At 43.0% G+C, this 22329-nt stretch overlaps 2 protein-coding genes across 3 annotated transcripts in view; one reads left to right on the top strand and one right to left on the bottom strand.

Annotated features, from left to right (window-relative positions):
• The first annotated feature begins 1835 nt into the window (after nucleotides 1-1835).
• On the top strand, nucleotides 1836-18793 carry nod1 (nucleotide-binding oligomerization domain containing 1). Of its 2 annotated transcripts, none has more exons than XM_083990068.1 (11): nucleotides 1836-2030; nucleotides 2115-2289; nucleotides 3448-5260; nucleotides 5347-5430; nucleotides 8091-8174; nucleotides 8278-8361; nucleotides 10557-10640; nucleotides 10715-10798; nucleotides 10880-10963; nucleotides 12557-12640; nucleotides 18711-18793. In XM_083990068.1, the coding sequence occupies exons 1-11, from the start codon at nucleotides 1860-1862 to the stop codon at nucleotides 18733-18735; spliced, it is 2772 nt and encodes a 923-aa protein (XP_083846194.1). In that variant the 5' UTR covers nucleotides 1836-1859; the 3' UTR covers nucleotides 18736-18793. The 2 variants fall into 2 exon arrangements, with proteins under 2 accessions (XP_083846194.1, XP_083846193.1); XM_083990067.1 differs by lacking the exon at nucleotides 18711-18793 and adding an exon at nucleotides 13276-13981.
• A 508-nt stretch (nucleotides 18794-19301) lies between these two features.
• znrf2b (zinc and ring finger 2b) overlaps nucleotides 19302-22329 on the bottom strand; it is a 57304-nt gene continuing 54276 nt past the window's right edge. The window contains exons 3-5 of the mRNA XM_083990074.1: nucleotides 21750-21855; nucleotides 20058-20130; nucleotides 19302-19439 (exon numbers count right to left, since the gene is read on the bottom strand). Coding sequence (XP_083846200.1) covers nucleotides 20073-20130; nucleotides 21750-21855 — 164 coding nt within the window. The 3' untranslated portion in view covers nucleotides 19302-19439; nucleotides 20058-20072. The remainder of the gene's footprint in view (nucleotides 19440-20057; nucleotides 20131-21749; nucleotides 21856-22329) is intronic.

The raw sequence follows: 22329 nt of genomic DNA on the forward strand, positions 1-22329 counted from the left end.
CAGAGGGATGACGCGTTGTAGTCACACTACTTTCACTTCATACAACAGAGGGTGCGGCGGAGGGATCTGTCTTACATGTTGTAGAAGATAAGGTAAACTGATGATGAGTTAACCCGTAGATCATTTATTTACAAGTGATAAACGCAGTGGTAAAAGAATGTTCTGTTGTAGCTTATGGTTTTACATGCAGACTACATAACTGTCAAGAGTTTTTCGTGGATTGAACTTTCAGCCTAACACACTGGATACATTGGTTACCTTAACTCACCTGTACAGTTGTTCAAACTCTACACTGTGACTTAGGCAGAAACGATCGTTTTCTTTAACAGAAAGAAAAGAGTGTCAGTGTGAGTTAGTGTCAGTCAGTGATCACTGAGCCTCACAAACCAGGAACTGTGAACGCTTTTAGGAAACAGCTGCAGATGGAGTAGAAGTAGATTAACACAGGGAACCAGCTCCAGACACAGTGACTGTCATTGTGGACAACACTGGAGGACTGACGGATACTTTTTCTCTTTTTCTAGTTTTTGCCTTGCCTTGCCTTGCCTAGTTATTTTCATTCATTGATTTTCTTTACAACTTTCCAGGAGTTAACAGCAGGGGTTGAACTGAAAGGTTGTTAACAGTAAGATAGCCTAAGCCTCCAATACATATTTGTCACAATGTCTGGCATCGGCCCTAAAGATCCGGGTCCTGGTAGGGCTGTAGATGTCAGACTGATCTGTAGATACCACGGGCAAGTCTGAGTTTTGCTCATTGATCAATATAATTCAAGTTACGCCACAAGATTGACTCACCTTCCCCCACACTAAGTCAGGCATAAGATAATGTTACCAGGATAACAACAGTCAACAACAACAAAAACCAGCATGGATTAATGTGGTTTGACGTCTAATGTTTTTGTCTGGAAATGAGTCAAGTCTTTGTTTTTGGACCAGCAAACATTGGACCGCTCTAGGAGCAAAATTAAGAGTGAACCAACACCACAGTCTAATCTGCAATATCTTTGTGAGACTGGCTCCTGGAAAGGAATCAGACATTTAAAGGGATAGTTCACCCAAAATTCAAATTTCACTCATTATCTACTCACCCTCATGTCAACTAAGAGCTGTGAGAATTTTCAGAGTCCTCCGTTCCTTCTCTGAGTTACGGGGGGGTCCGCACAGCAGTATTTGTCCATATAATGGTTGTCAATGGATACCAACTTTCTTTGTCCAAAAAGACACCAAAAAACATCCAAATACCTCCAGACTGCTCGTCTGTAATGTCCCTCTTGTATTGAAGCCCTGACATGAGAAATTGTTCCGCCCGTCAGTGCAAATCACGCGAGATTTGCACAGACACAGGCAAAGCAGTGAACTGAGACACTGGGAGCTTCTGCTACAAACAAGCATAAAATATAGACTTTTTTTTTTTTTCGGAACAATTTCTCATGTCGGGGCTTCAATACAAGAGGGACATTACAGACGAGCACTATGGAGGTATTTGGATGTTTTTTGGTGTGTCTTTTTGGACGAAGAAAGTTGGTATCCATTGACAACCGTCATATGGACAAATACTGCTGCACAGACCCCCTCGTAACTCAGAGAAGGAACGGAGGACTCTGAAACTTCTCACAGCTCTTAGTCGACATGAGGGTGAGTAGATAATGAGTGAAATTAGAATTTTGGGTGAACTATCCCTTTAACAGTCTTATGTAGCCATCACAGCACAGTCACACACCCTCACAGTCACCGCTGGGCATCATGTCTCCGATGGCGTCGTTGCTGCTGACGCATCACCCAGCTTTACTCCAACAGCTCACACTGTGGTGGCTTGTCTTGTGTTTGTCCCACAGAGCCGACTGATCTGCAGTCAACATGGATCAGATAGAAGACAGCAGCTGCTCCGACACCCTCACCTACCACAGAGAGCTGCTGGTGTCCAGGCTGAGGAGCACTCAGTGCATCCTGGACAACCTGCTGGCCTGTGGCTTCTTCTGTGAGGAGGATGTTGAGATCATTCAGCGAACCCCCACCAAAACCGACCAGGTAAGAAGGTTCCTTTACCAAGGCCGGTACTGTAGACGCTCTGTGTGTCCTCTTGTGACTTTCTGTCCCATTATTATTTCCTAGGTCCGCAAAATCTTGGAGCTTGTCCAGTGCAAAGGGGAGCAGGCCTGCCAGTTCTTCATTTTCATCATTTATAAAGTACGTGATGCATACATAGACCTCCAGCCGTGGCTGAAAGAGATCAACTTCAGCCCAGGCAGTGACGTCACAGTGATGGAAGTAGTTAACACAGATCCTAGTAAGTATCACAACCACTGGTTGGCTGTGGCTCAGGAGGTAGAGCAGCTGTTCTTTTATAGGCTCATGGAAAAAAGCTCCTATGTCCCATCCAGCAGGTGCTAGAGGTGTGAGGGTTGGAGTCACAGCTGCTGTACTGCAGCATTTTTGAGGTGTTTCTATTATTCTGACCCGCAAGTATCAAGGTTCATTAATAAGACTAGAACTAAAATAAAGTGGATAAAGTGAAAATATTCTATTACAAACAAACATTTGGCCTTATAATGTTTATCATTATAATGAATGATTACTGATCCTAAAATTAGTAGCTCATATTCAGCTCCTATTTAACACAGTGTTTGATATATTTTGGTACCTAGTAGCAGAATAACATTTTTGCAATATGTATCACCATGTATAATATTTTTCATCATATACTGTATTTTTCTTTGCCATTTTGTGCAATCTCAGCTCAGTATTCTATCTATGAATGTACAATATGTACTACATTATTTAAAAAATCACAAATTTGTGCTGGACTGTAGCGAGATATTTAATTATTTTGGACATGGGAGCAATGCAGTAAAAAGTACAGTTCAATATTAAGACTAATGATATTAAAAAATATAAAAAGTAGAATAAATTAAATTATTAAATTATTTCCAGATGTAAACAGATGCTCTGATCCCCTTGTGCATTTTTGAACTTGTACTTGTTTTTATCAGAAACATTTTTCTCTTGTGAACTGAAGTGAAACTCAGGGTCAAATCATATTGCAAACACTTTACTCCCACACATTCTCACCATGCCCTGCAGATCTCTGGGTGTAGCAAAGAAGAACAGTACTTTTACTTGTGTGATGCAATTTGTTTTAAATACTGTTCCCTTCTTGGTCGCAGTAGTTCTAGATAAACACTAAATCTATCATGTTTTAAATGCATTTAATCAGAGAAAAGCTAAGAATAATGGAACATCTTCACATTTCCTCAGCTTCTCTTCTAAGTCAATTTTATTACAGCTTTGTCGTGAGAGAAGTTTTATCTGCAGAAACGCGTACAAAGACCCGACACAAACATTTTCTCAATCAGAAAAAATGTGTCTTCATAATACAAACTGATGAATCACTGTATGTAAATTAGCTTCAACTGATATCATACACAGCTTCCTTCTGTCCTATAAGTCAGCAGGTATTGTGAGAAGCTGAGACATGAAATGAGCCGGGACACCAGCTTCATTATGTCCTATGGCCAGCAAGAGGAGTCTCACCTGGGGAACCTCTATACTGACACTCTGATGGAACTATTGAACGATTGCAATGAAAGCCTGGGCTTCATGGAGAGTCTGGACCAGCTCCTGGGAGACCATGCGGTCTTCAATCCTCAAGGTGAAATCATCTATGTGATGGGGGATGCTGGCATGGGAAAATCCCTCCTCCTGCAGAAACTCCAGAACCTCTGGTCCAGGAAGGAGCTGCAGACGGATGCCATCTTCTTCTTTAAGTTCCGCTGCAGGATGTTCAGCATCTTCAAGGAGACGGAACAGATCTCCCTCAGAGACCTTCTGTTTAATTATAACTGTCACCCAGACCTCGATCCAGATGATGAGGTGTTTGATTACATCCTGCGCTTCCCAGAGAAGGTTCTTTTTACATTTGATGGCTACGATGAGATTCAGGATGATCTGAATCAGATGAATGCCCCTGAGGTGGTCTCACCGGAGGCCAGGGCACACCCTCTCCAGCTGCTGGTCAGCCTGCTCGGTGGGAAACTACTCCAGAGCTCCCAGAAGGTGCTGACCACCCGGACGGGGATTGAGATCCAGAGCAGAGTGATCAGGAAGAAGGTGGCTCTGCGGGGTTTCTCCCCCAGCCACCTGCAGACCTACATCAGTCTTCACTTTAAGGAGCAGGAGCAGCGGGAGCGGGTGTCGGTCTACCTGGATGCCAGCCCCCACCTCTGTGGCCTGTGCTCCACCCCTCTCTTCTGCTGGATTGTATTCAAGAGCTTCAGGCACCTTCAAACTATACACGATAGTTTTCATCTGCCCGACACCTGCTTCACACTCACCGACATCTTCCTGCTGTTGTCGGAGGTGTTCCTCAGCCACTTGACTTCACCCAGCCAGCCGCTGCTGAAGAAGAGCACCCGCTGTGCCTCCCAGACCTTCAAGGCAGGACTGAACACCCTTGTTGCATTTGCCAAGCTGGCGCTTCAGGGCATGGCCAGAGGTAGCTTCATCTGTGACCAGGAGGAGGTGACGGCGTGCGGTCTGGAAGAGGAGCACCTGCCGCTGGGCTTCCTCAGACCCGTCAGTGAGTACGATGCCAGTGGAAACTCTGCGAAGTTTGAGTTCCTCCACATCACCCTGCAGTCTTTCTTGGCGGCGTTCGCGCTCGTGCTGGATGAAGAGGCCTCCGCCAACTCCATCCTCAAGTTCTTCACAGAATGCAGCAGGAAAAAGGCTTCGTCCTGTCTGCTCTTTGACGTCTGTATCTGTGGCAAGTCGAAACCCAGAGAAAAGAACCCGTTTGCCACAAACGAGCACCTTCAGTTCACTAACCTCTTCTTGTGTGGCCTCCTCTCCAAGGCTAACAGTGGCCTGATGGAGCACCTGGTGTCTCCTGTCTTATTGAAGAAGAAACGAGCCTTGTTAAAATCATACTTGTCCACTAGTGTGAAATCCCACCTGCATGGCTTACCCCATCACACAGTTGACGGAGCCAAGAAAGTCCATGTTTTGCCCAACTTCCTCTGGATGCTGAGGTGCATCTTTGAGACAGGCAGCAAAGAAATCGCTCAGATGACGGCTAAAGGCATCACAGCCAACTTCATCAAGCTGGGATATTGTAATGTGTACTCAGGCGACTGCACTGCCCTGAACTTTGTGCTTCAGCACCGTCAGGAACTCCTCGGCCTCGACATGGACAACAACAACATCAGCGACTATGGGGTGAAGCAACTGAAGCCCTCGTTCTGCAAGATGACGGTGGTGAGGTGAGAGGTGTAGACATGTTTGAAGCAACGCTGTGATGAATGCTGATCAGACTGGTTTATACTGTGGCTGAACTGCTCCTCTGCAGGTTGTGTGTAAACCAGCTGTCTGACAGCAGTTTAGAGGTTCTTGCAGAGGAGCTGTGTAAGCACAAAGTTGTGGAGGTCTTGGGGTGAGTAAACATATCAATTATTTCTGCATACTTAAATACTAACTATACAATGGAAACTGAAAATTCTGTAGTGTGATTGGTTGGTAGAACCAATGAATTGTAGGTCCAAAATCTGAGCCACAGCTGAACGACTTGGAGCTGGGGTCTTATACAAACAGCAAACAGCTTTCGAGTACTGGCTTTGATTGTTTTATTGCTTCTCATATTTCTATGCATTTTTAAAATGTTTCTACTGTACAGCACCCTGCTTTGGAAATATGCCTCAATCTGTGGAGATATTCAAATTCTGATATTATCAGAGTACTCTGCATATAATATAGGGGTGGGATAAAAAATCGATTCACATAAATATCGCAATATCTTTTTTGGCGATTTTTAAATCGATTTTTTTTTTTCAAAAATAAATTATTTTATTTTTTTATTTTTTTTGAATTTTTTTAAAGGGGACCTATTATGCTCCTTTTTGCACCAACTAAAATAGTTCCTGGGTGTCTTAAATACATGTCTGTGACGTGCTTCGGTCAAAATACCCCAAAGATCAAACATCACAGCATTTTCAAAAACAGGGCTCTGCAAAACGGTCCGTTTCAGTGGCCCCTCCCTTTAAATGCAAATGAACCACTCCCTCAGCATTGCGTTACCATGACGATGTCTACTACTAGTACCTATACTGATTTGGCCAAAATGTAGTATGCAAACAAAAGCTAAATCTGCAGTAGGCAAATTGCCAGATCTCCAGTCTGCATCTGACCAGTCTACATTGTGTAATGAAATGTGCCCATGACCTAGTCTCACCCTAACCAAAGATGGTATAGAGTAGTCTCTGCCATGTAGGCTACTGTAACCATGTAACATGTAATATAAAAATGCAAAAATAAATATATAAAATAAAGTAAAAATATATGCAGACTGGTCAGTTCATTGTAAAACAGTTATTTATTGATGTAAATGTGGTGATTTGTGCACATAGACTACAGAGCTCAGCAGCACTGCTCCTCTCCTCTCCTCCTCCTTCTCACAGCTTCACTTTTCATTCAAACTAATTCAACTGCCACAAGATTTCATCAATGAGACCAACATTCTGCTAAAAAGAATAACCACACGGCGGTAAACGTCTAAAAAACCTGCGGGTATGTTTATTAGCGATGGTTTTCTCTACCGCGATGAGCACGGACGCCTGCCCGGCCAAGGAGGCCTGCAGACGGGCTCTGCCTGTGTGAGGAGCCGCTGCAGCTCCGCCGGAGCTCCGGTGCTCCGGCGGTCCAGCGTTACGTCGGTCCGGCGAACAACGTCGCCCCGGCGGTACGTCGCTCCTCACACAGGTACAGCTTCACTTACATGAAACGTCGGCGTAAACTTCTAAATAAAACTTAGTAAAGTGGCGCGACAGCGCTACAACATGCAGGGAAGAAGTAGGAAGTAGACCGCTCCGCTCTCCGCTGTGACACCAGGCACAACAGAGCAGCATGGGAGGAGGCGGGGCCGGCTCGAGCAGAGACCTCGGCATGACCATGTAGGGGAGTCCGGCACGCCATGACGTCGATGCGAGCTCATGTCAAAAAAAACTCAGCGCAACCGAGTGTAACAGGTGTGCAGAGAAATCCCAATCATCTAGCAGGGTTTACCTCCAAATGCATTAACCTCAGGATATGACAATTCCACGGCCTCTAGAACCATTATCCAACATTTTAAACATATATAAAAGTCTGAAAAGCTGGAAAAGCATAATAGGTCCCCTTTAAATATTGTGCAATGTGCATTTGTTCGCCTTTTTTACATACAGAGAGTACAGGTTTTGAAAAGGGTTTAAGTTCACTTTATAATGGAGTATGTTCATTTATAGGCTCCTACAGTATTTGTGTGCAGATAAATGTTAAAAATGCAGACTAGAAATCGAGAGAATCTGCAATATCGTAGAATCGCAATTTCAATCGAATCGCCATCCAAAAAATCGTAGAAGAATCGAATTGGGAGGAAAGCATATCGTCCCAGCCCTAATATAATACTTTAACTGTAGTGTCATATAGTGTTTTGCTGTGTAAGGAAACGATCCACACCTTTACTTCCCAGCAACAGCAACATATGCACATCCATGCAGTACTGTAGTACCCGCCCATCCTGTTGTTAAATAACTCATGAATTTCCTGTATTATGAAACGTTTCAACTCTATAAAGATAAAATGATGAAGTGATGGCATTTCATCAAAAAGATCAAAGGTTAATTTCACATTATAATGTTCTGCTAAAACAGTAACTCAGGAGATCAGGAGATCGTGACCATAATATAAGCGGGAATAGTGGAAGGGACAGAGGAACACCCCAACCCCCCAGCCCCCCACCCTCACTCCTGAAGCTCATCCTCCCCAGTGCATCAATGTAAATTAAAGTAGTGTAATAAGTAGCAGAACAGAAAAAAGACAAGTAGTAAAAAGGCTGTGTGCTCATCTGAATATCACCTAATGTGACCTGTCTGTGGTTGTCTCTTGTATACATAGTGACATTTCTACATAACAATGTGTAACCCCCTCCCCAAAAAGAGACAAGTATTAAGTCATGGTTCAAGAAAAGTAGACACAACTTTTCTTATTACACAAGTGAAACATTGATTTTTATGATTTTTTTCAGAGTGAGACTAATCCTGTCTAAATTTCTCTCCACAGACTTTATGACAATCAGATCACAGATATTGGAGCCAAGCTGGTTGCTCAGATAATTGAGCAGTGCCCAAAGCTGCGTGTTGTCAAGTATGTTTTTAACTTACAAGAAGAAATTCTAATATCATTCTAATTAGAAAAAAGATGAGGTGTACATGTCTTGCCTTGTGTCTGTTATGTTGATTGTTTTCAGGATTGGTAAAAACAAAATCACAAGTGTTGGTGGGAAGTGTCTGGCCAGAGCCATTCAGAGGAGCTCTTCTGTATTTGATGTTGGGTGAGATTTAATTGCTGTTAAACATCTTTTGACATCAGGTGACCCTTAGTATTCTGAATCAGTACAATACTGTAGCGGTTTCCCTGTTTAGATGAGTTATCTAGCTTCATAAACGTTAGTGTTGTTAATGTCTCTCAAGTGACATAAAGCACCAACAATTCAGAAGATTAGCTCATGCCTCATGGTTCAAAAGTTGTTGATGATTGAACCCAAAGTGGACAGGCTGCCAGCCAGAACTGAAAATCAGCGGTGAAGTAAAGATAGTAAAATGGACTAGAGATTTGTGCTTTACAAAAATATTAAAGCAGAAGTAAGCGATCCGGTGGTTTTGTCTAACTTCCTGTCAGAGGATGGAGTTAGCAGTCCCCGCCCTCGTCCCTACGTCACCACATTCACGCGCATCCCTTGGCTGCACACACAGAGAGGACCGCCCCTTTATGCCGTTCTCTCTCCTCATTGGATAAAGGTTGTAGGATACAAGGAAAGTTTTCTCCTCGGCTTACAGCAGAGCAGAGTGACTGACAGACCCGTGTTTCAGACCAAACACTCTATAGAAGTGATTGCTGTCGGAAGATACAACTATTTAAGACTTATATTAACACATAAGTCGTGTTTCCACTGCAGGAGTTCCTGGTAAAGGGACGAACCGTCCTCTCTCTCGGTGGCCGTGTCTCCACTGCAGACAGGAACCACCGGGCTCTGATGGCGACGTGCAACAGTTTCCATCATTGCGTGGTCGTTGTGCAGCGTTTTTTTTTTTCACTGCTCTTGTTGTTAAAAAAAAAAAGCCGTCTCGATCGCCATGTAATCCCGCGATCGCCTATTTACCACTCTTTTTTTTTTTTACCAGGCCTACTGCTACTCTCGTCTTTTACTGAGTTATTCTCTCTTTTTTCCGTCCATTTTTCCGTTTTTAGTAACGTTGGGTTATAAAAATGCATCTTTCACGACCATTGACGAGTAAACTCGTCAAAATCGTTTTTTTTTACAGATTACGATAATAGACACTCTGAGGTACCCTGTGTGTGAATATGGTAGTCCTCTGATATGTAAAACTGTTTTAAACTAAAATCAAAACATAATATTTTTTATAAACTGTGTGATCTTGGTTTTGTTTGAGTAATCGTTCTCCTTGAATGCTGCTGTGGGGACAGCGTGCAGCGCTGTGCGGCTGTCGGCTGTTGGCTACAGTGTTGCCACTTTCTCGCTGAATCTGGCGACTTTCCAAACCCTCTTGGCGACTTTTGACAAAAGCGACCGACGACAAATCTGGCGAGTTTTTCCGGTGCTGTTACAAACGTTTCTGGTTTGGAGACTCGGATCTGAAAGCCCGTTATCACAGCTGTTTTCACGGCGCTGTGCAGCGGAGCGGGCGCTCTGCAGCGGGTGCTGAGCAGCGGGGGCTGTGACCGGCCGCCCCCCGCCCCACAGCACTCATCGCCGGCCAGTCACACAGCAGTGTCACGGAGCTGCTGCGCTGCGGCCAGAGACCCACACCGCTGCACCGCTGCTCTCCAGGCTGCCACACCCCCCAGATTTACCTACAAATATATTTATTTAGCCGTAGAAATGATTTGGGAGACGCCACACTGCAGAGTACCGGTAAAATGAGCAGATTGCCACTTGACACAAAAGTGTGTTTTTCTCTGAAACTAGAGCGGGAGCTCCGTTTTTGGAGAAACCCAGCTCTCTTCTTCTACTTCGTACTCACGAACGAAACGCCGTTTTTTCGAGGAGCACGTTGGAAAGTCACTCTTCAACCACGTGAAGACCGTTTGTTTCTAGGTGATGTACAGAGTTCGGTTCGACGTGAGATAAAAGGTAAACAAATAGCCAAAAACATGTGGTCCTGAGCGGATGTGCTGAGGAATTAGTGTGGTCGCGAAAGAGTTAACGTCACATCGTGCTTGAGTCTGACCAATCAGCACAGAGTAAATCTGAAGCCCCACCGGGACATTTTCAGGGCCGATCCGAGTACCTACCCCCAGGCAGGGACTCCGTTCGGCCCCGTAAAGGTTCCTGTAAGCGGCCCTGTGGGGGAGGTTCCTGCAGTGGAGACACACCAACGGGGCTGAAACCATAAAATTTCCTGCAGTGGAAACGCGCCTAAACATTCTGCTTACTTCTGCTTTAAATAAACGCATGAAAACATGCCAAAAGAATGGTGAAGCAGCTGATCTTGAGCTTGTTTCCAGGATGTGGGGGAACACCATCGGTGACGAAGGAGCTGAGGCGTTTGCAGAGGCTTTGAGGCACCACCCGAGTCTCACTAACCTCAGGTGAGAGGGCAGCTGCTGGACTGAGGCAATAAACACCTGCTGATTTCAACTCATTCTTCATTTCCGTGCTCTAGTCTTTCAGCTAACGGCATCACGTCAAAAGGCGGGAAGCTCCTGGCAGAAGCTCTGCTGGAGAACAGCGTCCTCAGGATATTCTGGTGAGCAAAGCCCTGACTCTGAGCTGAGTGATGCTGCTGTTGTTGCTGAAGCTCTGTGTGAATAGTGCGTCTGTGTTGTAGGTTGGTGCAGAACGAGCTGACCGACGATGCAGCTCCGCAGCTGGCTGAGCTGGTGAAAGCCAACACGGGTTTAACTCACCTATGGTATGGAAAACACACATTATCACACACACAAATACACACGTTGCGTCACCGTGGATTAGCCTGGCTCCAGGTGGATGTGTTCATTCCCTTGTGGCAATTTGTAGAGCAAAACCTTCAAGCTGTCGTCGACGGACATCTAGCACACACCGGCTCTGCTCTGTTTACTGCAGTGAGGTGATGCTGGTTGTTTGCAGCCTGCAGCAGCTTCACTATGTCCCGGTCGGTTCCGGTGCATGACATAACGTTAGCAATAGGGCAGAGAAAGGCAGATCCAATAGTTTTAAACTCCAAAAGAGAATCCACCTACCAGGAAGTAAACCTTTCTGAGTGGAGAGTGGCCGGCCTGAATTGAAGTGCAGGAGACTGGTCAGGACCAGGTTGACCAAAGACCTCCTTGAAGCAGGAGTTGTGTTTGATAAAGCACCAGGGTTAGGGGCAGTCTGTGATTTAGATGTTCGTCTGATATTATAGTTTGTAAAACGTGTTATTTTCCTACCTTGTCTTGTCTGTCAGTGGCGGACTGGCCATCAGGCCACCGGGACGCTTCCCGGTGGCCTGATGGTCATCCTGGCCTGACTTGAACAGTCACTGGACTGACTGGAGTTACCGGACGCCCGGGCCAATCAAATCAGTCCATCTAGTTACGTAATGACGCCGCTCGGCGACCTGTCGGCGACCTGTCGGCGTCACACAACAGTCAATAAGCTCCGCTGTCTTCACTCTAGTAACTTAGTCGATAGAAATGGAGGGACAGAAGAAAAGGAAAGGTGGAGCAGAGAGAGAGGGACAGAAAACAGAAAGCCCTCGCCACAGATGCAGCCAAATGTTGTTCACCAGGAGGGAAGCTCAGTCAAAACCGCTATGGCTTTCAATCACCGTCACCACCGCAGACTGTGTGTCTCACGGAGGGTTAATTCCATCACCTCTTAAGCAACAATAGTGGAAGTCACATGCACCGCCCCAGCCCCCTCCACACACACACAGGCACACGGCCCGACAATCAATCCAGAATACCTAGAGATGAATGAAAAATATGATTTTGTTGCACAATGTTTGAGCCACTACAGGATAGTTTATACATGCTGAAATAATAAATCATAATTAAATACAGCTAGCTGTTTACTCTATTAGGCTGCAGCTTTGTGGCTCCTCCAGTCCATATAGAATCTGAAAATTCAGCAGTTTTCTTTATTGTAATTCTGCACCATAAATGATAGTTTGACTATCATTAATACAAGCTATATATAGTACAACTATAAACTTTATAGGCTGTGTTCACAGACATCTGTCTTTCTGGGGTGTTTCTGGGTTGTGTGTGCAATCATGAATAATATAAAATCAATCAATAAATATACTGTATATATGTATACACAGAGAAGTGTGTGTGTGTGTGTGAGAAGGGTGGCCTGGAATGGCATCAAATTCCCGGCCTGAATTATTGTCCCAGTCCGCCACTGTTGTCTGTGATTGATCAAGGATTCAAACGGCAGTAAAAACAGGATTTACTTGGCAGGTTGGTCATCATGTGACTGTGGTGGTTAGTCTCAGACTCTGATTGTCAGAAACTCACCTGCTTCATGGATTTGTCTGCAGGTTAATCAACAACCAGCTGACCGTGCATGGGATGGAACAGCTGGCCGAAGCCCTCGCTGACAACACGTTACTCAAAGAGATCTGGTGAGACGCATTCAGACGTTTTTCAGTCAGTCAGTCAGTTTCACAGTGATGTATGGGTCAAGACTGTTTTATGGACCAGACTGGAAACATGTTGATTTCTGCTAAAGTTAAAAATGCGAACTGACTGAACGTAAAGGGATAGTAGCATTTTTTAAAAGTGGGGTTGTATGATCTCCAAATAGCCCGTGAAAATAGGCCGTTTCTTTGGGTCTGTTCACAACACTGTATGTTGTAAATCTCTGGGCAGGGCTATGGGCTGGCGTTGCTAACGGGAGGAGTGCAGAGAGTCTTCTACTGCAATTAAAGTACTTAGGGGCTATTTGTAGATCATACAACCCCACTTTTAAAAAATGCTACTATCCCTTTAAAGGTGATGAAGTCAGTGCTGTGTCCACAAAAAAAGAAAAAGATAAGCCACACATATAAAAGCAGTTGAGTATTGAACTAGTTCTCTACCACTGGCTGCTCTGGTGAAATCTTTCTTTTAGTAGATACTGTAATTACTCTGATTTTTATTCTGAGACTGACTTCATGTGACCATATCCTGAAAGACAATTTAACGCTGTAGTAATGTAAGTCATTAAAGTGAAAACCTGAGAGAGTGAACAACAGTCTGATGCTTCTTGTTCTTACAGTGTGAAAGGAAACCAGCTCAGTGAGGAGGAACACAACCAGTTTGTGGCAGAGAAGCGGCTGCGGTTCCACTGACGGCCTCAAACATGAGTCACACATCCACTTCTGTCTGAACACAAGTAAAGACGTGTGTCTTCAGTGGATTCATGCAGTGCTGGTATTTGCAAACTGATCACTTTATGGTTTGACCTGGCAGTGACTATTTATCACACTATTATGAATATTTTACATTCATCATCTGCTTGTTGTGTTTGCACTAATGGAACTCAACAGAGGAAGTTTACCAAAATGACACTTGGAGAAAAAGGAAGTGGAAGCTGTGATGAACAAATTGTTAGCTTCCTTCTTCGTGAACATTTGTATAGATTTTTAAGTAAATGTTTTTGTTATGTTTTGAAATACACTGTTACATTGTTATTTATTAATTGTCTCACAATGGGATGTTCCACGTGGCAGGTGGAGCTTCAGTCGCGGTGACAGCATTGTCATAATGTTTACTGTTTGTGTGAGAGATGTGCAGAGATACACACAATCTAAGTGATTACTGAGGAACCTGAATATGGTGTTGCTGTGAGTCATGACAGCGTGACCGTAGGTAACCACGGAAACTGAGCGGAGCTGTGGGCTCGGCCTGTTAAAACTGTCACCACTGTGTAGTGTGAGGAAGGACGGAGGCACTGGTGTTGCATTCAGGTGCAGTCAGGCAGACAGCCGGATGTCATTTTACTCCACCAGAGAAAGACGGTTAAACAATACCACATCACCATGACAACATATTGTCAGGCCTGTATTGTTTTGCCTCGTGCTGGTGGACCACTTGTTTACATAGAGGCTTGTTTATCCTGTTACATGCAGCGTCTGACGTCTGCCCCATTTCATGTGAATGCAACATCAAGAATACGTTCAGATATGCAACCGCACCGCTAGATGAGGGGAATTCCTACATATACCTTTAATGAGCCTTCAAAAAGTGATATTTCCATAATATGTCCCCTTGAAGAGGCTCCTCTCTTCTGATTGGCTCACTTATAAGTTCTTACTATGGTTTTAAAAGAGAAGCCTAGGAGATGTGAGGCTACGCCAAGATGGTTTTTGGTCCTTAAAACCACAAGAAATATCCTCTTATGGATCAGCAAAATATGAACCATTAAAAAAACAAATACTCAGAATCAAAGCAGCAGAGTCCAAGATGTCCCACAATACCTCATAATGCAATCTGATAGCACCTGATGAATGTATACTGGTATGAGTAACTGGACCATCACCACAGTGACAGTCAGTGACTGACTTCAAGTTATACGAGTTTGTGAACAAGTGACAAGGTTTCTGACTAGAATGAAATGAGTGTTAACCTCCTGTCTGATGCATCACTAAGCTCCGTCTGTGTCAGATGTACAGTAGGCTACGTTGTGTGGAGAAATGGAACAGAACACGACTCTTCAGGCTGATTCAACATATGGAGTTTTACTTAAAAATTCTGATTAGCTTCAAACACAAAAGAACATGGCATAAAAATTCAGTAACTAACAGAATGATTGGTATCCAAAGGATTCACTCTCATATTTGTACATAGATTTACATAACACAGTTTGAATGAACTGTATATTTGCTGTTTTTCTCACATTCTCTTTTTCATGTTATCAGGTAATGCTTGCTGGGGCTCAGAACTGGCAAGAAATAAATTATAAACACGCTAAAAAGTGCTTGACTGATTCTATAGTAGTTCATATAAGGCTTATTTTAGGCTTGGATACATGACCTTCCCAATCCCTAACACACTTCCACCACACTGGCAGTGTCTGAGCTCACCTAACACCAGTAGAACTTTACACTAGGGATTTCTTACTGCATGTGCAATTAGAGGAAGCCCCAGCCGGAAGTGTTGGTAGCTGCTAAAGAAAATGTGACACAGAATTGTATCAACCACAGTACAGACCAGAGGTTCACACACAAGGCGAGAGCAGAAGTGACAGGTGAGATCTGATTGGTCTTACATGAAGGTAGAAGTGGCCCAAGTGTTTTTTTTTTTCCTATTAAGGACATCAATGAAACCATGAACTTCCATTTGATAAGATTTTTTTGTGTGAAAGTCATGACCAAAATAAACACTTTTCATCACTGAGTTAATCAACCTGTCATCTTTTCATTGGGGACCTTCCCAGACTTGACTCTACACAGAGTCTCTGCCTCCTAACTGATCGATTCCTTGACAAACAAAACCCAGAGTCCACGTCCTTCATCTTATCTCCTCAGTGGAAGGAGCTGCCCAGTTGTCATGGAGATGGAGTATAGTTATTTGTTTAGGTGCAGTGCTCACAGACAAGTGTCTGTTGAGTCTGCTGAAACTCCAGTAACTGGAACAATTGCACATTTTGATTTTTTGCAATAAAATGACCCACATTTTTCCATATGAACATTCTAAAGTCTGTAGCGTCTTTTATGACACTATATATGACACTGACAGTGTAAATTTGATATCTTCAGTCAAAATCATTGAAAGCTGTCTAATGGGTAAAATCTGTGTTTTCTTTTCTATGACATCTGAGAACATTTGAAATTTCAAGTGGCCAATGAGATTTTTTTCAAATGAAAGACTCCACCACTTGTGAACCTTGTATCCACATTTTAAAAAGCCAGTTACAGACGCACTACTGATTAAGGTCATGAAAGATTCACAAACACCAAATAAAAAGAATAATATATATAGTTTTTGTCATCTTTCAGAGGCTTGTACAGCACCTGTTTCTGTTAGTGGAATAGTTGAACTATGGCCTTTTCCTATGCATCTCTTAATGTTCATCATAAGCTAGAGGGCTGAGCAGGAGGAATCATTTGCTGTCGGGGGCAGCTGTTAGTGACAATATAAAAACACAGGGACATATGCTTGAGTCATTGTACCTATTAAGGCCTGATCTGCTGCAAGTTTCCTCTAAAAGTCACAAACACAGATGAGAGGAGAAGACATCACAGAAAACCAGCTGTAAAACCACCATAAATCACAGTCAGTCCAGTCATACTGAATATGAAGGTGCTGTATGACCAGACACCACACTGATGTCTGTGGAGCTGTTGCGTTACAGCATGATAAACAGTAGTTACTGTATGAGTGTGTCAGGATGATTCCAAAACTCACACAACTCACCCCTGACTGTTTTCATCAGAGGTTCATCTGATCCTTTAAAGGGATACTCCAGTCGTTTAGTAAAGCATGTCCATGAACAGCCCACAGTGCAGATTAAGATCCCCAAAACGTTGGATCCTTCTGTATATACATATATACGTCAGAAGAGGCTCAGGGACTTACAACTCTCTTGATGATGGTAATGACACATGAAGCTCCATTCCTTTTACATGAGGCGTTGCAACTTGTTTTGGGTTTTGTCTTAGAAGCCATGAAAGGAAAGTGGATTTTTTTTGGCAGGGTCAATTTTGTAACAGTTTACACTTTTTAAATCTTTTTTTGATCTTTATAGAGGCAAGATAATAAAAAAAAAAAGTTCTCCTCTTAGGTCTTATTTCCATAGATGGAAATAAAAACATCCAATTGAAATAAATGTTGGACATTTCCAGAAAAAAATCACATGACTCTACAGGTGCTGATGAAAGAATAAAAAATGAATCACTTAGTCAGACCAAGACTTGGATCAAATCATATTTTGGTTTGTGTGTAAATTAAATTGTTGATATGATATGTATCTGTAGTAGATGGGTGTTTCAGAAGCTGAACCCAGTCTAGGTGGGGATGTGGTTCTGGAGGACTGGAGTAGAAGTGGATTTGGGATTCAGAAAAGAAAAAAAGAAAAAAGAAAAGTCCTCCGCTCTGGTTCTGGAGGCACTGAGCTGAATGTCTGCAGTTGGTACATGCAGCTTTTAATGCCTGGAACATTCCAGAATTGAAACATGAGAAAGATGCTGGAGATAGATTTTCTTCTCTAAATGAAGTTTGATTTTTCCTGCTCTTGCTTCTGCTACTTCGACTTTGAATCTGAAGAGAACATGAGAGGGATGGAGTGGTGGTGGGGGAGGATCTGCAGGAAGCTGGGACAAGGAGTCGTTGTGAGGGCAGTCACAGATTGGAACTTTGGTATCCACACTCAACCAATGATCAGTGGAGTGAAATCAGTTGTGATGGTTGTTCGCTGGATTAAAAACTCAACACCGCTGTTCCTCAATGGTGGAGGTCTTCAGGCAAACCCAACCCCAGAGCAGGACTGGATCAATGTGCCAGGTCCAGGGTAGTCCACTTTCCCTCAGTCTTGCATTACAAACACTTTGGTCCTGGCACCGTCAATCCAACGTCCAATCAGAGGTGAGCTGCAGTCCTTCAGTGTTGTAGTAAAGGAACAACCTACTGCATTTAAAGCTGGAAGTAAACGTGGCTCAGAAGCCGACCATGAACCACATCATGACCGACAGTATCACAGCCCATCAGCCCACAACACTGACAGGAAATAATGTCATCAAGTTCACATTTGGTCAGTGGTTATTTCCTTGAAATGCACAGTAACATCAACTAATGGCTCTGTCAGTGACCATCACAGGTGAATGTCAGGTAGTCAGCAGATGAAATGATCCAGCAGCAGCACTCGGTGTCTTTTCTACACTGAAAATGCTCCAGAAGCTGCTTTAGGTTAAAAAAACCCCAAAAAACCCCCCTTTAATTTCTGTTTTTTTTTACGTGCCTCTTTTTAGTCAAGAAATTTGACAGCTCTCACCTGTTAGAAGGAGGCTGGACTGTGAAGATGACTGAACAATGACGATACAGAAAATGTGAAATTCCAAACATTTTGTTTTCTCTTTAGTAGGAAGCTGTTCCTCTTCAGTCAATGCAAACATGATCAGACTCTTTAGTTAATATATCCAGATTAAAATCTGCCTCTTTCTGGAGATTCATCTTAAAACTAAAAGAAAACAAAAAGCACATTCAACAAAAGAGAAAAATAATATTTGTCTTTGTTATTACTAGACGCTGAATTATTGTTGCTATAACGTGTTGTTTCTGTTCATATTACATCTCATTATTTCACAAAATCAGCTAATCTCTTTAATGGAAGAAATGTCTCTTCTAGCATGATAAGACACTTCCCTATCTAGTCGTACATTATTGCAACATGAAAAACAGAACCCAGCTGAAACAAGACAATGTTCTCATCACTGAGAACTCAACTGAACCAAACTGAGAAAAGATTTTTTTTGTTCCGTAGCAGCAAGAAGCTGCTGCAGGTTCAGGTGGACTCAGATGTCCTGTCCAGGTCTGGGAACAGGTCTCTGTACCTGAGGACCACCACATAGTTTACCATGAAAGAGCACTGATGATCGTATATGTGTGTATGTGTATGTATGTGTGTGTGTGTGTGTGTGTGTGTGTGTGTGTGTGTGTGTGTGTGTGTGTGTGTGTGTGTGTGTGTGTGTGTGTGTGTTGGCACCATTTTTGCAGCAATGTCAATTCTGAAAGCGTTTGAGCTGCTGATGCAGACACGGCTGTCTCAAGTCCTCCTCAGTCCTCCTGAAGTGGTTGGATGATCCAGATGATCCAGATGATCCAGATGATCCAGATGATCCTGCAGGTCCTGATGGTCCTGATGATCCAGATGATCCAGATGATCCTGCAGGTCGTGATGATCCTGATGGTCCTGCAGGTCCTGATGATCCTGCAGGTCCTGATGATCCTGATGGTCCTGCAGGTCCTGATGATCCTGATAGTCCTGCAGGTCCTGCAGGTGGTGCGCAGTCAGCTCAGGCTCCACTGACAGTCCAGACTTGTCAGTGCTGCCCTGCTGTGGCTGGGCATCACTACAACAAGGCACTGGTAGACACTGACACTGAAGGAAGAGAGGAGGGACAGCAATGGAAGGGGGTTGTGGTGGTGGGCCTCCAGGACCATGTCCACCTTCTCCAGATCCTGGTGTGCAGTCAGCTGACAGACCTGGCTGTCCCTGCTGTCCCTGGTGTGGCTCTGAGTGTGGGGACTGCACAGAGGACCGGGCTGACACTGAGCATGGATGTGCAAACATAAAAACAAAGTCTGTATTCCTGAAGATTGCTTTAATGAGATTTGGCACACCATGGTACTACATTATTTTTTAGGGGTGGGGGCAGTTGGTGGGTAACTGATCACAGTGGTCACAGTGTCCGGCAGACTCCCAGCATCCACACTGTGGGCTACCTGCAGCAACAGAGTTGGACAAATGATCATCAACATATAAATAGTTTTTAAAGGGATAGTTCAACATTTTGGAAAATTGGCTCATTGCCATAATCGCTATAGTCATAGCAGTAGAAAAACTGTCCCTGAAGGCAACGCGCATCAGTGGTTTTGCATGAATTTCCCTCTAAAACAACTCTGTCTGGTAACGTTGTGTTATTATCTCATAGCGTGGTGAATGTGCAGGTCACAACTTGTCCACCAGAGCGTTGTGGAGTTGTTGGATTGTGTATTTGATGAGTTTGATGAGGAAAACCAAGAAATTCCATTACCCTCCATAGAGTAGCTCTGAGCAGCTCACGGCTCTGCTCCGCCGCTCTAAAAATAACTTACACTGACAATCAAAGGTAACGAACCTACTGCTATGACTATAGCGATTATGGCAATGGGCCAATTTGCCAAAATGTTGAACTATCCCTTTAATACCAATAATGGCTATCCAGAAAACACAGAGGCCTCAGAGACAGATGACTTGTTTGGCCAGGATATCTATTTGTATACATGTGTGTATGTGTTTTATCCTCCTGGACTTGGTTTTCAGGGCTTCCATAGGAAATCATCAGTTTGAGAACACGTCACCTGTGCAAACGAGCGTTAATCTGATGGATGCTCTGGACACGATCTGTTCACCTCGAACCACTCGTCGATGCAGCTGCAACATAGATTGAAGGTTACATTGTAATTGCAATTAATGAAGTTCATTTACACACAGTTATATGATGGAAAATCACATGTTGCATCAACCTGTTTATGGATAAGAGAAATGTTTTAAATGCTGAAAGCTGTTCTAACAGGCCGTGGTCTAAGGGCAGAGACAAACTGTTTGTAAAAATGGGCTATACAAATAAAATTGCCTTGCCTCGCCAGTGCCACTTTACTTTACACTTTACATGTCTGAATATCATTTATTCTGTCCAGCTACTTTTTTCTGTCTCATCTCATTCCAACATTTCAATCCTGTTTGACTCATTTCTGTGGTTAGGAAGGGAGGATGTATGTGTCATAAATAAAAATCCTACTGTAGGTGCAGTCAGATTCTTTCCTTACAAATCTTTTCTTCTCATTGGATTTTTTGTTTCCTGAAAGTTCTGATTTATTAAAAGTCCTTCTTTACATCTATGCCTTTGTGGTTTCCGCGTTTGATCAATTACATCTGGACCCTGACACAGCTGCATTCATCTCCAAATACAACATAGTATACTGAATATATATACTGTATATGAGCTGACAGTCTTAATGAACAGTCTTAATGCAGCGGGTGCAAACAGCAACGTTTAAAAACAATATCTGTGTTGGTGGGGGTGTGTTGCTAACAGTATGATACAGGAAGTCTAGTTTGGTGAATGATGTCATTTCACGTAACAGTAGAAAAGCTCAGTCCATGTACATGGATTGAAGTGGTCAACACAGACTGGTGACTGGTGAATCATGATACAGCTACTGTTATGAATGCAGTGATTCTCCATAAGAGAAATGGGCAACACTTTATTTGACGCCTATCTCTATAACGCATTATAACCATAATTATAATGAGTTATAATGCAGTTATAGCACTGTATATCTATAGTTATTAACACTCATAAATGATCATAAAATGCTTTATAACAATAATATATATAATACATAACACACTATAAAGCATTTTATCATGACTTATAAGGTCAGGTATTATAATGTGATATAATTGGCTTATAAACGTGTATAACTATCATTATAAACACTCATAAATTACCATAAGGCTTTATAACAATAAGCATAACACATTATAGAGCATTATAACTTTATTATAATACTTGACCTTATAAGCCATTATAAAATGCTCTATAATGTGTTATGCTTATTGTTATAAAGCCTTATGATAATTTGTGTTTATAACTATAGTTATACACGTTTATAAGCCAATTATAACACATTATAACTATATTTATAATGCATTATCGATGTAGGCATTGTCAGTGAGTTACTAACAATTATAACATATTATTATACCTGACCTTATATTTTTATTGTATTTATTTTATTTGGAGAATAAACATGTACCAGTGTTAGCCAGAGGCTAATTTTCAACTATAGTCCTTAAGTCATGATAAAATGTTTTATAGTATGTTACTTATGATATTGTTATAAAGCATTATGATCATTTATGGGTGTTTATAACTATAGTTATGCAGTGCTATAACTGCATTATAACTCATGATAAGTATGGTTATAAATGCGTTATAGAGATAGGCGTCAAATAAAGAGAGAATGAAGAATGAAGCAGCTTTCTACCCTTTATGGTAGATGCAGAGGCAGGGCAGGCGAGCGATGGTGTCTCCCTGAACCAGCTCCTCCAGGCAGATCGCACATTCTCCTGCATCCTTTGTGAGGACGTCCTCTGTGTGACAACACACAAACACACACACATCACATGAAGTAAGTACAACAGGACCCTTCAGAACATGAAGCTTCTATTCTAGCCTAAGTGTAAGTCCTCAAAGCATGTGAGGCATGTGAGTGTGTGTGTGTGAGTGTGTGTGTGTGTGTGTGTGTGTGTGTGTGTGTGTGTGTGTGTGTGTGTGTGTGTGTGTGTGTGAGAGCAGTTTTGGTCTGCTATGCATAGCACTGGAGCAGGAAGTGGAAGTCAGCATGTGTACCATTAAGCCCATCACCTGCAGCAAAACACACATTGGTCATTAGGAGCAGCCTTATGTAACAGTGGATTAACCCACATAGGCCTGGGAAAGCCAGTTATGACGGACTGCAGCAACAACGGCTCAGCTGAGGAAAACAGTGTCGGTCACTCACACACACAGAAGATGCTGTCTTGTTGCTAAGTGCTTATTTTAGGGGCCAATCACTGGGCCGTACA

This window comes from Trachurus trachurus (assembly GCF_905171665.1).
Source record: "Trachurus trachurus genome assembly, chromosome: 16".
Lineage (NCBI taxonomy): Eukaryota > Metazoa > Chordata > Actinopteri > Carangiformes > Carangidae > Trachurus > Trachurus trachurus.